The sequence below is a fragment of the Cebus imitator genome, unplaced genomic scaffold (genome assembly GCF_001604975.1).
Source record: "Cebus imitator isolate Cc_AM_T3 unplaced genomic scaffold, Cebus_imitator-1.0 Scaffold21, whole genome shotgun sequence".
Lineage (NCBI taxonomy): Eukaryota > Metazoa > Chordata > Mammalia > Primates > Cebidae > Cebus > Cebus imitator.
In genome coordinates this window covers 7,430,499-7,444,856 of record NW_016107336.1, presented here as the reverse complement: position 1 = coordinate 7,444,856, position 14,358 = coordinate 7,430,499, and the positions used below count along the sequence as shown (strand labels likewise).

The 14,358-nt window shown below is 47.3% G+C and overlaps 1 protein-coding gene across 2 annotated transcripts in view; it reads left to right on the top strand.

The window, feature by feature from the left end:
- The window catches only part of OSBPL10 (oxysterol binding protein like 10), a 338,334-nt gene extending 326,201 nt beyond the window's left edge, over window positions 1-12,133 (top strand). The window contains exons 9-12 of one of the 2 annotated variants that reach the window (XM_017521674.2): window positions 1,119-1,305; window positions 3,264-3,446; window positions 8,459-8,612; window positions 10,866-12,133. In XM_017521674.2, coding sequence (XP_017377163.1) covers window positions 1,119-1,305; window positions 3,264-3,446; window positions 8,459-8,612; window positions 10,866-10,910 — 569 coding nt within the window. In that variant the 3' untranslated portion in view covers window positions 10,911-12,133. The remainder of the gene's footprint in view (window positions 1-1,118; window positions 1,306-3,263; window positions 3,447-8,458; window positions 8,613-10,865) is intronic. The other variant, XM_017521675.2, reaches the window with a different exon arrangement.
- Window positions 12,134-14,358: the final 2,225 nt, after the last annotated feature.

Sequence of the window (14,358 nt, the reverse complement as noted above, 5' to 3'; positions counted from 1 at the left end):
CCTCACCAAGCACCTCTGGTCCTCTACCCTCCTAAGGCTCAGAGCGCCCTTGACAAGGCTCAGAGCAGCCCTAGAGTGAGGCCTGGGGTGAGCCGGAGTGGAGCTGAGAATGTGTGTCTCCCGGGAGCCACGTCCCAGCGTGTTGGGTGGGAGACTGAGGTACCTTATGGAGATGTGATCTTAGAGAGCTGTGGTGCTGGGTCTCGGGGCTCTGCCAGCCTGTACAGGGCATCTGCACGCCACTCTACAGCACTCCTAGGTGCTTCTGTATTCTGGGGGCGGTCTTTGAGGACTTGATGAAAACTGTGGCCCTGTTCCCTAGAAAAATGGACAAACCCACCTAATTCTGCCTTGCTTCAAGAGGAATAGGGCCTTTCCCACTTCGGGTTCTAGGTTGGAATATCCTTCCTCTGGAGGTGGGTGGGCAGAGAGTGTTAGCTTCCCGCTCTTGGTAGGTGTCTTTCCCAAGGTTGCTGACAGCAGCTGTACCGCCTGATTTCTCTATTTTTGTGAGAACCATTGAGGTTGTCTCTGTAGTGCTCAGGGTAAAGGCAGAACTCCTTAACATAATTTTTAGAAGTTTAAAAGACAAGGTCTGGCCCCCTGCTGACTTGGTTATCTGCCATACCTATTCACACCATCTCTCTTCTGCATGTGGGCCCTCTTCCCAGCGTCTTCACACTTACCAGGCTCCTTCCTACCCCAGGGCCTATGCACGTGCTCTTCCCCCTGCGCAGAACACCCTTCCTTCCCCTGTTCATTTTCTTAGGGAAACCTTTTCTTACCAGGTCAGTCTCTCCTGTTGGAGGCCTCCACTGTGCTGGCCACCTTTCCCTCCTACCTTCATCCCTGTTACAATTTTGTGTTCATTGGTGATTAGTGACCACCTTTCTGTCCTGCTCCCTGAGGGCAGAAAGTGGGTCTGTCTTGTTCACTGCTGTATTCTCAGTCCTTTGCACACAGTAGAGCCCACAGTGAACGAGCAGCTCACCTCTGCAGAGGTGGGAGACGTGACGTCTGTGCAGGAGGCTCTGTGGTTTCCCATCTTCATCTCTTCTGATCCCCCGCACCCTCTTCGCGTGTTTGCATGCCTAACTCCCCCTCCTCTCTCCCTGGAGGTGTGCTGAGGCTCCTGGAACACGGGGAGGAGTACGTATTCACCCTGCCTAGTGCCTACGCCCGGTCCATTCTCACCATCCCGTGGGTGGAGCTCGGAGGAAAAGTCAGCATCAACTGTGCCAAGACTGGGTACTCAGCGACGGTGATATTCCACACAAAGCCTTTCTATGGAGGGAAAGTCCACAGGTAGGTAGTGACTGGAGAGGCTCTGGCTTTGTCTTACCACGACGCCTCCACTTTCCTTTCACCCTTAGAGACTGAGTTTCAGGGATGGGATGAGTTGAAAATCAAGATAAAGTTGTTAAGGTCTTTTCCAAGAGATGCCTTTTCCCTACCTCACATGCAGTTTTTTGGGGTCCTGTCCATTCTAAACTTAAGGTGAAATTTTTGGTGATGCATTTGCAGAACACGCACCAGAGAATAAAAGCACTTCTGTTTGCTGGAATACACTCTCCCTTCCGAAGCCACAGGTTGTCGCTTTGCTCTGAAGTGATTCAATCTATGAACCCGACATAGCCAGACAGCCCCCCATTTCATATTATCCTCAGTTCTGTGTCATCCATCCATGAGGTCAGGATCATTTCTTTCTTTTGAGAAACTGGGGAAGCCAAAGTCAAAGAAATCAAAGGAGAGGTCTGCTCTTTGAAGAAGCACAAAATTGTTTTTATTGCTCCAGCTATTAAAAAAAAAAAATCCTTTCAGCACAGACGACTGTGTAAGCAAGATACACTGTATCTTCCATCTTTGCCCTTTTTCTTGGAAAGCATTATTCTGCATGGCATTACTGTGAGGGTATCAGAGTCACAGGGGCATGTGGACAGACTTGGGGGCACCTGGAGCCAGCACACGCCAGCTCGTAAGAGCTGATTTGTGTGTACTCCACGTTCAGTGCTGTCATGTGGGTAGTTGGAATCAGCCATGATGGCCACCACAGAAATTGGCAAATGCTACACATCAGGTGTTCTCCCTTTTGGAGATCCATGTTAAATATTGACCAGCACACCACTAATACCTTTCCCCTGTGCAGCCCAGAAGATGCCTCATACCTGCCTGTGAGCCTCCGCCTTGCTACCTAAGAACTGTGACTGTTTTTAGGCTCAAGGAGAAAGCCTCCCAGTGTGTTTGAAAACTCTAAATTCAGCCTGAGCTGGGCCTTAAGGAAATCAGGAATTTAGATCCTACGCGTGGCTGCTTTGGGGCAGGTGTCTCCATTTCTGCTGTGTTCCTTCAGCTGCTCAGAAAGCTCAGCGAGGGAGAGGGAGCTGGGAGTCTGCTTTCACTTGGAATTCCCACAGGCAAGGCAGGTGAAAGAGAGGTCACAAATTTCCACAAAGGCCCTTTAAGGGAGAGGCTGAGGTCATTCCTCAGAGCCACTGCTGTGAGTTGGAAGGTACTGATTGGGACCGAGACTCTAGGTTTGCTCAGCCTTCATTCAGAGGCTGTGTGGATGCCGGAGCAGATGTTTCCCTCCTTTTCCAGCATCAGCTCTGCTGGGATTATGGGCAGCCATGTTTGACCCCATACAAAATGGACCTGATTTAAGGCTTTGAAAGCTCACGCTGCACTCTTACAGTCTTTTTAGGGTTAAAATGTCGTATTATCAGATGCTATTTTGGAGAAGAGAGTATATTCTAGTTTGTTTTTCTTTTTAAAAACAATTTTTTTGCATAAGTTATTGTGGTACAAGGTGGTATCTGGTTACACGAGTAGGCTCTTGAGTGCTGATTTGTGAGATTTTGGTGCACCCGTAATCTGAGCTGTAGATACTGCACCATATTTGCAGTCTTTTATCCCTCGTCCCCTGCCCACTTACTTTGTTTTTCTTGAATTGCCTGATTTTCATCCCAGTGGTACCTTATACAATATAACCATTGTGTTTATCACAATTAAGAAATTAGCATGGCTGTATTACTATTGACTAATCTATATACTGTATTCACATTCACTGGTTTTTCCAATGATGCTTTCTTTTGCTGCTCAAGGATATTAGATCATCTTTTCAGAGTCAGTCTTTGAGCCAGGCTGCAAAAACAATCCTCCTTCCCATTCCTGATTTTAAAAAAAATCTCTAGAGATGGCTACACCTTTCGAAGTCTCTGTTTTTATCATCTTGCAAAGTGTGTTCATTTGACTCATTAATTCAGGGTTACCGCGGAAGTGAAGCACAATCCAACCAACACCATTGTTTGTAAGGCCCATGGGGAATGGAACGGCACTTTAGAGTTCACCTACAGCAACGGAGAAACCAAAGTCATCGACACAACGACACTGCCAGTGTATCCCAAGAAGATTAGACCTCTGGAGAAGCAGGGGCCCATGGAGTCCAGGTGAGAACCGGGCTGCGTCTTCCTCTCCAGCTTAGTCGTGCTGGGCACTTGACTCAAGGGACAGAGAAGAAAAAAGACTTTGCAAGCTTAGCGACTGGAAAGAGGCCAGGAATCACGTTCTCCTGGCTTCTTTAAATATTTAAATTTTCTACCATGTGTCACTTAGGAACGGAACCTTTCAGCTTTTGGTTAAGTCATTCTGCAGTCACGGGGTGGGGTGTGAGGACAGATTTCAGCAGACTTTCACTGCTTGTTTTGCAGAAGTTTGTCAACTCAACTGATCTGTTGCTTAATTGCAAAGGTAAATACAGAGAATTGATAGTAATCAAAGAACTACACAGTGAATCAACGAGATACTAATTTTTTCTTGCCAGATTAGCAATATTATTTCTAAAAGAGTCAATGCTGGGAAAGGTGTAGTAAAATTGACGCTCTATACCCTGTCCTTCTAGTACACGTGTGCAGTTCAGGTGCGTGGACCAGCAGCTTTCAATTCATGAATCCACTTTAATCTCACATTCTACTTCTTTTTTTTTTTTTTCTTTTTTTTTTTCTTTTTTTCTTTGAGACGGAGTTTCACTCTTGTTACCCAGGCTGGAGTGCAATGGCGCAATCTCGGCTCCCCGCAACCTCCGCCTCCTGGGTTCAGGCAATTCTCCTGCCTCAGCCTCCTGAGTAGCTGGGATTACAGGCATGCGCCACCATGCCCAGCTAATTTTTTGTATTTTTAGTAGAGACGGGGTTTCACCATGTTGACCAGGATGGTCTCGATCTCTTGACCTCGTGATCCACCCGCCTCGGCCTCCCAAAGTGCTGGGATTACAGGCGTGAGCCACCGCGCCCGGCCTAATCTTACATTCTACTTCTAAGAATCTGTTCTCAGGGCAAATTCTTAAATTCAGAAAAAAAAAAAACTAAGCAACAAAAGAAAGATTAAATCACTTGTCTAATTGGAAAATGGCTAAGCAAATTATGAAGTATCCACTCAATTCGTGTGCCTGTGGTTATGGTATGAATGTGGTGCAGTCACTTAATGTGATGTTTATGCAGGCAGAGGCAGAATCTCCTTGGAATATGCCAGGTTGTTTTTTTTTTTTTTTTTTTTTTAAAGACAGAGTCTTACTCTGTCACCCAGGCTGGAGTGCAGTGGCACGATCTTGGCTCACTGCAACCTCCGCCTCCCAGGTTCAAGCAGTTCTCTGCCTCAGCCTCCTGAGTAGCTGGGATTACAGGCGCCCACCACCAAGCCCAGCTAATTTTTGTACTTTTAGTAGAGACGAGGTTTCACCATCTTGGGCAGGCTGGTCTTGAACTCCTCCCTCATGGTCCGCCTACCTCTGCCTCCCAAAGTGTTGGGTTTAGAGGCATGAGCCACCATGCCCAGCTGCCAGTTTTATTTTTTTTATGTAGGACATCAGCAAACTATGGCCAAATCCAACCTGAGGCCGATTTTGTAAATAAAGTTTTATTGGAACACAGCCATGATAATTCATTTACATATGGCTTATAGCCGCCTTCCTGCTACAATGGCTGAGTTAAGTCGTTGCGACCAAGACCATATGGCCTGCAAAGCCTAAAATGTTTACTCTTTGGCCCCTTACAGAAAATGTTTGCCAACCCCTGCTCTAATCAGAAAGCATACACTCTTTAGAAATACGATGTAGGGTTAAAACTAAATTACAAATGATTTTGTGAAAGGGTTCACTATTACTACGAGAGTTTGTAACCAAATAGAAACAGTTCTTATACGTGAAAACAAAGCAGGGATACCACAGTGTGTGTAAATAATTCATTATATGAATAACTGGGTTTAATAAAAACAGCTTCAGTATCCCTAGAACCTCTGCTTGGTTGTAGAATTTGCACCCTCTTGCTTGTTAATCAGTCTGTTTGAGGACAGTGAGCAGAACCTTCTCTGTGTCTAACTGGAGGGCTTGGACTCTAACCAGTTAGTGTTTCAGCGCATCCTCTTGGGAAGCAGTAGCAGGACAAGGAAAAGACTGCAGTGAGGAAGGAAGCCCATCCCCTTGCCCACACTGCCTCTGATGAAGCATTGACAGAATGGGGAAGTCCGTGGTTCATATCGTGACGTGACTGTTTCTGATCTGGCTGTTGAGAACAAAACTATGATCGCCTGCTTCTTTGCTTTGAAGGATAGCAGGGTAGTTGAGCTACTCCCTGTTAAGACTCTCTGTGGCTTGTTAGCCTGTGGGAACCCAGAGCTCAGCTTAGAGCAGGGGTGGAGTCTGTTGCCAGAGTAAGAGAAGATGCTACCTCTTTTTGACTACTGTAGATTGTACTGAAATGCAGAACAAGCTCCAGCAGCCCCTTTATCTGTGATTTTGCCTTCTTTGGTTTCAGTTACCTGTAGTCAGCCGCCACCTGAAAATACCACAGTATTTTCAGAGAGAGAACACATTCACATAACTTTTATTATGGTATATTGTTATAATTGTTCTATTATTAATCTCTTACTATGCCTAATTTGTAAATTAAATGACATCCTAGGTAGGTACAGGAAGAAACATAGTATATGTAGGTTTGGTGCCATGTGTGGCTTTAGGCATCTGCTGGGGGTCTCCGAATGCATCCTCCGTGGGTAAAGGGGGACTGCTGTGTAGAGAAACTGAGCCCACCCATCCTTGTTCTCTGCAGAGGAAACAGCCGTGAGGTGCGGAGTGGCTGGTCCAAGGCTCCTTGGCTGCTCAGAGCACTGTGTTCACCCTCCCAGCCAGGCCTGCCAGGCCTTCCCTGCAGAGGCAAAGGAAAGGACCATCTGTGCTAGGTGGCCCAGCAGTTAGAACAGTGTCTTAGCTCTCACAGTGGTGTCAGCCCATGGTGAGCCTGCAGTCCCCAGCTAGAATTCCTGGAAGGGAACTCATTAGGGGTAGAATCAAGGTAACTCTGCGGTCTTTGTTTTTCCCATACCTGTAAGTCTGCCTGCGAGGCCCAGAGCTTGGTCTGAGCAGGAACCCTGCCTTGGCCAGAGCCCTCAGGGGCCCAGTGGCTTCATCCAGAGATGCCAGTCCTGCTCGGCCTCAGCCACTTGCCCACCCTCGGCTGTGCTGCCCTCCCCTTCTCAGAGCAAGCACCCCTCCGCTTCCTTTGGCTTTCCCACTGAATGGCCCCAGCCCTCCCTGCCCTGTTGACTTCTTTTCTTTTAGCTTAGTGCTCAGAGCCTTCTCCACTCCCTTCTCCTGTCCCCTCCCGGGTGACTCTCCTGGTCGGGTCCCTATTCATGTAGGGCAGAGATCTTCATCTGTAGTTCTGGTCCCGTCACTGTGTCTCTGGTTTTGGGGTCTCTGCCCTCTACACTTGGGGCCACCGTCTTATGATGGGGCTTATCATGGACCTTGAGAGAACCCCCCTGACCCCGGCTGTCCCGGTGCCCAGCCCCACCCTCAGCGTGAGATGTGTGTTGAGGGTGTGTGATGAGGCCTGTGGTTTCACACCGCACCCTCCCCCCACCAGCCGTACTGTTGGGTGAGTGTTTCCTCTTAAATCAGTTATCAGGGCTCAGCGGAAAGAGCAGGACCGAGAGACCAGTCGGACCTGGCTTCTCTCTCCGTACCAGTGGTTGACTTGCTGTAAAATGGGGCCACAGCGTCACGCTCCTTGGGTCTTTGTATGGTGTGATTTAGGCCGGGTCTGGTATTCAGGGGAGTGCGCAGCTGGGCTTTCTTCTGTTGGCGGCGGTACCCCTAGGGGGCGCTGCTGGCTGTCCCTGATTTACTGCCAGCCCCATCTGCCCGTCCTCAGCCTGGCCATGCCAGCACTCAAGGCTTCCTGCTGCTCTGAGCCCCTGCTGGGGAAAGGGTTAAGGACATCTGCTGTAGATGTGCTCCCTGGCCCGGACCTAATGATGGGCACTCACTTGCCCCTGGGTGAAGAGGCCTCATTTTCTAGGAGCCAGGGAGGGCATCTCCACTACCTGGAATTCTGTTTCCTGTCTGTGAAGTCTCAACTTCTGATGCATCTAAGTGAGGAAGTGGTTGGGCGGTGGCGTCCTGATTTATCATGGTTCCTTTCCTTTCTGTCTAGAACAGTGTGTGTCTGAATACCGGCTGGTCCCAAGGAGGGCCTGAGGAGAGAACTGTATGTTAAACGCAAGCCACATACAAGCTGGTGTTAAACACTAGCTGCTTCCCTTCTCTCTTGTCCCACTGCCAAAGTGCTTTTTTTTTTTTTTTTTTTTTTGCCAGGTAATCAGCCTTCCTCGATGTAAACCAACTAAGTTCCCTTTTTATTTTGCTCATTTCATGGGGTTTCCTCCTGTCATGCTAGGGTAGGAAGGTCAAGGTGATCTGAGTCTCCAAAGAGCAGCTGGGCCAAGGAGGGGTAGTGAGCCCAGCAGCCTGGCCTCACTCCCTTTAAGCTGCCTTCTGCAGTGAATGCATGAAGCAGAGAAGTGGCTTTGTGTAGACCTGGGGAAGATGAGAGATCCCGCACTAAAGCATGCACACACAAATACCCACACACCACACATGCATCAGCCTCTAACTCCTAATTCCAGGTCCCTTTGGAAAAGCGGGTCTTGTTCAGATTTACCAGAGTGGTGACCCTGGGTGAGTCACCTAACCTTATGTGGACCTTAAATTTTCTCCTCTGTAAAATGGAGATAAGAAACTACCATCTATAATACATCATTGGGTTGCTGTGAGGATTAAATAGGTTTATATATGTAAAATGCTTAGAAATACGGTAAATGCCATATGTGCCTGCTGTCGGGGTTTGCAGTGGTAGTAGAATGTTTACTGCTACTATTAGATTTGATTCCCAGAAACTCCAGGCCCTGAGAAAGGCGTGCTGGCTGGTGCAAGTGGAGAGTAGAAACAGAGAGGCGGAGCTGGGTAGCCGTGGGTTCAATTCCAGGCTCTCGGAATCTGCGATGAGCTGCCCCAGAGAGGGCTGCCCTGGATGTCCCTTGCTGCCCTGGCTGCTCCTGGCGGAATTCTGTTAGCTTGCAGCCAGCTGACCTGGCTGATTGTTTCCTCTCCTCCACGCATCCCCAGGAACCTCTGGCGGGAGGTGACCCGATACCTGCGGCTGGGGGACATTGATGCCGCCACCGAGCAGAAGCGGCACCTGGAGGAGAAGCAGCGGGTGGAGGAACGGAAGCGTGAGAACCTCCGGACACCGTGGAAGCCCAAATATTTTATCCAGGAGGTAACTCTGCCACCTGTCAGTCACCGGGCTCTTGCCTGGGAGATAACTTGTCCTGAGAGGGTAGATGGGTTTCTCTTGCTGACCCCAGATTGGATAAATAGCAGGGGCGGGGCTGGACTGAGGGAGTTTCTTGCTGACCCCAGATTGGATAAATACCAGGCAGGGCAGGGCTGCACAGAGGCAGGTCGGCTCTGGCTGCAGTTTTGGTCCAGGCTTCAGGACAGGTTTTCTGCCACAACATTCATGAAACCTTCCAGAGGGCAGAACCGAGTAACTGACACTTCTCCTCGGGTATCCCTCTGTCAGAAAAGCACGTCAGCCTGCTAGTGAGGGAACGGGATGGGATTGCAGACAGGACACTGTTCTGTTTTTAAAAAGAAAACCATCGGCTGGGCGCGCTGGCTCAGGCCTGTAATCCCAGCACTTTGGGAGGCCGAGGCTGGCAGATCACCTGAGGCCGGGAGTTTGAGACCAGCCTGAACAATATGGAGAAACCCCATCTCTACTAAAAATACAAAAATTAGCCAGGTGTGGTGGTGCACGCCTGTAATCCCAGCTACTCAGGAGGCTGAGACAGGAGAATCACCTGAACCTGGTAGGCGGAGGTTGCAGTGAGCTGAAATTGTGCCACTGCACTCCAGCCTGGGCAACAAAAGTGAGACTCAGTTTTAAAAAAAATAAACAAGAAAACCCAAAAACATCATGGCCCCTGTTACTTCATCTTTAGGAACAAACTGTGGAGTGCCTCACAGCTCATCTCCATGCCTGGGTGGGCTGGAGCCCTCACTGATGGAGAACTGTCTGTCAGAGCTTTGCCTTCTGTGGGCTGCAAGGGCTGGTCATGCTGGGGAAGGCCAGCCCCAGTCCTGCGCCTATGGGGCTGCTGCTGTCACCTGCAAATGTGACACTGAAGTAGAAATAATACCTGGGCAAGTGGCCAAGGCACCACTTGCCCAGCTGAAGCCCTTAAGCACTTGAAGTTGTTTGCAGAGGGATTGGGAGGCGTTCTGACAACAGGATTGGAAATTATGAAAATGTAGGAGCCGCACTTCCTCAGGGAGGCGCGCAGGACCCAGCAACAGCAGTGAGCAGTGGCCAGGGAGGGCTGGGGCAGACGCGGCTCCTCTCCTGGTGATAACAGATTGTTCATGAGGAGCCAGAAATGTGAATTTTTATGAGAAATCTCATATTTGCATGCTATCAAAGAATTTAAAAAATTTAAATGCCAGGAGCCCATCAAAATGTATCTGTGGGCTTTCTTTAGCCCAGGTGTTGCTAATCTCTGACTTCTGCTACAAGGAAGGATTATTCTGTCTACACACAAGGCTGAGAAGTGAGTTAGGGCAGGAAGCCACCACTGCTCTCCTGAGTCAGGAACCGTGGGCTGTGGACTAAAGGTGATTTCAAGGGAGGATGCTGGTTCAGGCAGGAAAGCTGCCTGGAGAAGACTCCGCCTTTATGGGTCACTGGGTGGGGACCCTGTGTGGGAGCCCTGCCCAGGTGAGGTAGAACCTCGAAAGATCCTTCTGTGAGGTGGATCCGTTTTCTCTTGAGTCTGGCTTCTGTGGAAGGTTGTACGTTAAACAACAACAACAGAAAACATTCATAGTTCTTCTTCCTGAGTTTAAGAAAAGCCTCTATGTCCGTAACAGAAGGGCTGGGGGCATGTAAGGCGTAAGAGTCCTCTGAATACCAGCATTATTCAGTATAGCGCCTTCTAGTCATAACCAGATGGTATGTTATTAGTACCGTTTTAATTCTCGCCTTTCTCTCACTTGATATTTGATTGCTGGTGTTTCCTGTGTGTGCTGATTTGTTTGGGACTACGCCTACTGGAGAGAGCCTTTGCTAGGTCCTCCCTTCTGGGCTGGGGGCTGGGACTTACCCTTGCCTTGTCTTTTTCTTGGCCGTTCATCTGGCTACTCTCCTTTTCTCTTGTCCACTGTCAAAGTGCTTTTTTTTTTTTTTTTTTTTTTTGCAAGCAATCAGCCTTGATGTAAACCAACCAAGCCCCCCTTTTATTTTGCTCATTTCATGCAGTTTCCTCCTGCTATGCCAGGGTAGGAAGGTCAAGGTCATCTAGGTCTCCAAAGAGCAGCGGGGCTGAGGAGGGGTAGTGAGCCCAGCAGCCTGGCCTGTGTGTAAGGCATCGGGACAGTCTGCGGACACGCAGACTGGCTGCGGTTAGCCTTGCTTCCCTTTTTCCCTGTTGAGAGGTCTCCATGTAATGATGCCTCCTTTCTTCTCTTGCAGGGCGATGGCTGGGTATACGTCAATCCCCTCTGGAAGGCACACTGATGAAGTGGAGATGCAGAGCTTCCCAGTAGAGCCCTGCTTTTGTAGGAATATTAAAGTAGTAGAGTATCAGGGTTTTGTTGGCATTCACTGAGACCTTGTATTAGCATCCAAGACATAACCGAGAAATTATACACTAGGACAAGTGCACCCCACACTCCGCTAGAGGAATGAATTTATTCAAGAGCCATTTGGGGCGTGCGTGTGCACAGGGAATATGTTCACACGCATGCACTACGTACACATCTGAGTATGATGATACATGTAAATACTGCACTCACCAAGGTTGAAGTGGGTAATCATGAGCTCCTTTTTATCAATGAAGTTTGAAGTTTTCTATTTTTCACTTTGCCAAAAATGTTTTACACTCACAAAGATATTCTCACTTAGTCAACTCCTGTCAAAATGAAGGTGACCTGGCGTGGCCCGATCACCATCCATATGGGAGAAAGTGGCTCATTCCCGGTAGAAGTATGGGTGGCTATCATTTCAAAATTATTGTGATTCTCACCTCCCTCCCCACCTCAGTGTTTTGTCTGTGCGCACCCAAGAAAGATAAGCAACCATTTCCTGCTGGGTGAGGGTTGGAAGGAAGCTGGTAAGGATTTATGCCAGAGCCTTGCAGGATGGAGCACCTCTGAGAGAACTCAGCCAAGGCCCCCCAAGTACTTTTCCACCCATCTCTCACAGTGACAGCGCTAGTCACACATTGTTGAGAAGTCGCTTCTTTTACATCAGAAAACCAATCATATGGAGACTTCTTTTACGATGAAAAAGGGCTTTAGAAGTTAAATACACGCATGCACATGTAAACATGCACAACCACAGCCTCAATCTTGTATTTAGTTTGGGGAAAGAGAAGAGAATTTCCTGTGGATTTTTTTTTTCCCTGAAGTGCACCTCTCTGGTTGACCCAAACTCTGCAAGAAAGCACTGTGATTAAAACATACATGTTCCATGGTTTCAGTTAAATGTCATCCTTTAGCCTTTACAAATGATGTCAAAGGAGTGACCAAAATGCAAAGCAAGGGAAAAATGAAATATCTGGTTTTTGCTGAATGCTTAATTTATTTTTTACTGTGCCACTCCAATGATATTTATAAAATCCAAATAGCATGAAAGCTTCTCTGTAGTAATACTAATTTTGTGCCTTTTGTCTGCTTTCTTAAGACCAGTTGTTCACACTTTGTAGATATTAGACAAATATATTTCGATTGAATAGTTTATCTGTGTCTGTGTTTTATTTTCAGAGATTCAACATAGCTCTCTAAATGAGCTCAAATTTTCCTGGTTAGATATTTCTAATTATTGATAAGAAAAATATCTCTATCAAAACAGTATTAACACATTTTAAAATCTACGAGATTATCAGTATTTTCTGATCAGTTCATAAGAACATTGAACTCTTACCTAGTGAGTGTTGTTTCATGAGCAGAGTCACTGCCAGAAGTCATGATAGAAGCCTGTGTAGGTCCACAGTCTTTAAAGCATCGGGGTGAGATAAGTATCTGGAACCGTTTTATTTCTGACAGAGAAAGTGGAACAAATGCTGCTTTGAGAAAAAGAAGAAGAAAACTCAGTGAGACTGAAAAGTAATCACTGTGTTGTTGGATTTTCCAGTCTTACTCCAAAACATAAACCATCTGAGAAGCAAAACATGGAGAAGGCTCACTATTCTTTTGTTGCAGGGAGTACATTTAAAATTGTGAAATATTACGTGTCTGGAGATTTATATAAAACATATGTACACTCCAAGAATAATTATGAATACCCTTGTACCCACTGCGTAAGCAAAGAAACCTGTTTACCAGTACCTTAAAAGCCACTGTTGTGCCCTATACAATTGTATCTCTGTCCATGCCTTCCTGGAGTGACTGTCCCCTTGTGGCTTTGTTGTTTTAGGCTATACACTGTGTATATTTCTAAACAGCGTGATTGCTTTTACCTGTTTTTGTAAAAATGCAATCATACCATAGTTTGCTTATCTGAGCCAATACTTACTTTCTAGTTCAATCTGTGTTGCTCTATGTGTTCATTTTCTTGCTGAGTTCATATTATGTTTTATTTTTTGTTGTGGTAACATATATACAACAAAATTTACTCTTTTTTTTTTTTTTTTTTTTTTTTTTTTTTNTTTTTTCAGATGAAGTCTCTGTTGCCCACACTGGACAGCGATCTCAGCTCACTGCAACAACTGCCTCCCAGGGTCAAGCGATTCTCCTGCCTCAGACTCCCGAGTAGTTGGGATTACAGGTGCCCACCACATCGCCTGGTTGATTTTTCTATTTTTAGAAGAGACATGGTTTCACCACGTTGGCCAGGCTGGTCCCAAACTCCTGACCACAGGTGATCTGCCCGCCTCAGCCTCCCAAAATGCTGGGATTACAGGCATGAGCCACTGCAGCTGGCCCCATTTTAGCTATTTTTAAGTGTACAGTTCAATTTCCTTAAAATACATTCATATCATACAGTCATCACTACCACCTACCTCCAGAACTTTTCTGTATTCCCCAAATGAAAAACAGTGCTTATTAAACAGTAACTCTCCATTCTCCCTCTGCCCCCAGTCCCTGGCAATCACCTTTCTGCTTTCTGTCCCTGTGCATTTGACTGCTCTAAGTAATTCATATGACTGAAATTATACAACACTTGTGCTTTTTATGTGTGTCTTTTTCACTTAGCATTATGAGTTCAAGGTTCATCTTGTGGTATTGTATCAATTTCTTACTAAGGGCCGGGCATGGTGGCTCACGCCTGCAGTCGTGAGAGCAGGGCGGACCCACAGACTGGCTGCAGTTATCCTTGCTTCCTCTTTTCCCTGTTGAGAGGTCTCCGTGTAATAATGTGGCATTGTATCAATGCTTATTAAGGGCTGGGCATGGTGGTGTGTGCCTGTAATCCCAGCTACCTTGGAGGCTGAGGCAGGAGAATTGCTGGAACCCAGGAGGCGGAGGCTGCAGTGAGCTGAGATCATGCCACTGCCCTCCAGTGTGGGCAACACAGTGAGACTGACTCAAAAAAAAAAGCTTCTTTTTAAGGCTGGATAATACCCTCTACCTTCCCCCAAAATATACATTCCTGTTTTGTTTATCCATTCCCCTATTGGTGTGCACAAATATCTTTTCAAGTCCCCGTTTTTTGTTTTTCTTGAGAAGGAGTTTCACTCTTGTTGCCCAGGCTGGAGTGCAGTGGCACAATCTCAGCTCACTGCAACCTCCACCTCCCGAGTTCAAGTGATTCCCCTGCTTCAGCCCCCCGAGCAGCTGAGACTACAGGTGCGTGCCATCACTCCCGGCTAATTTTAGTGTTTTAGTAGAGACAGGGTTTTACCGTGTTGGCTGGGCTGGTCTCAAACTCCTGACCTCAGGTAATCCACACGCCTTGACCTCCTGAAGTACTGGGATTACAGGCTTGAGCCACCACGCCTAGTCCTTGCTTTTTAAAAAAATAT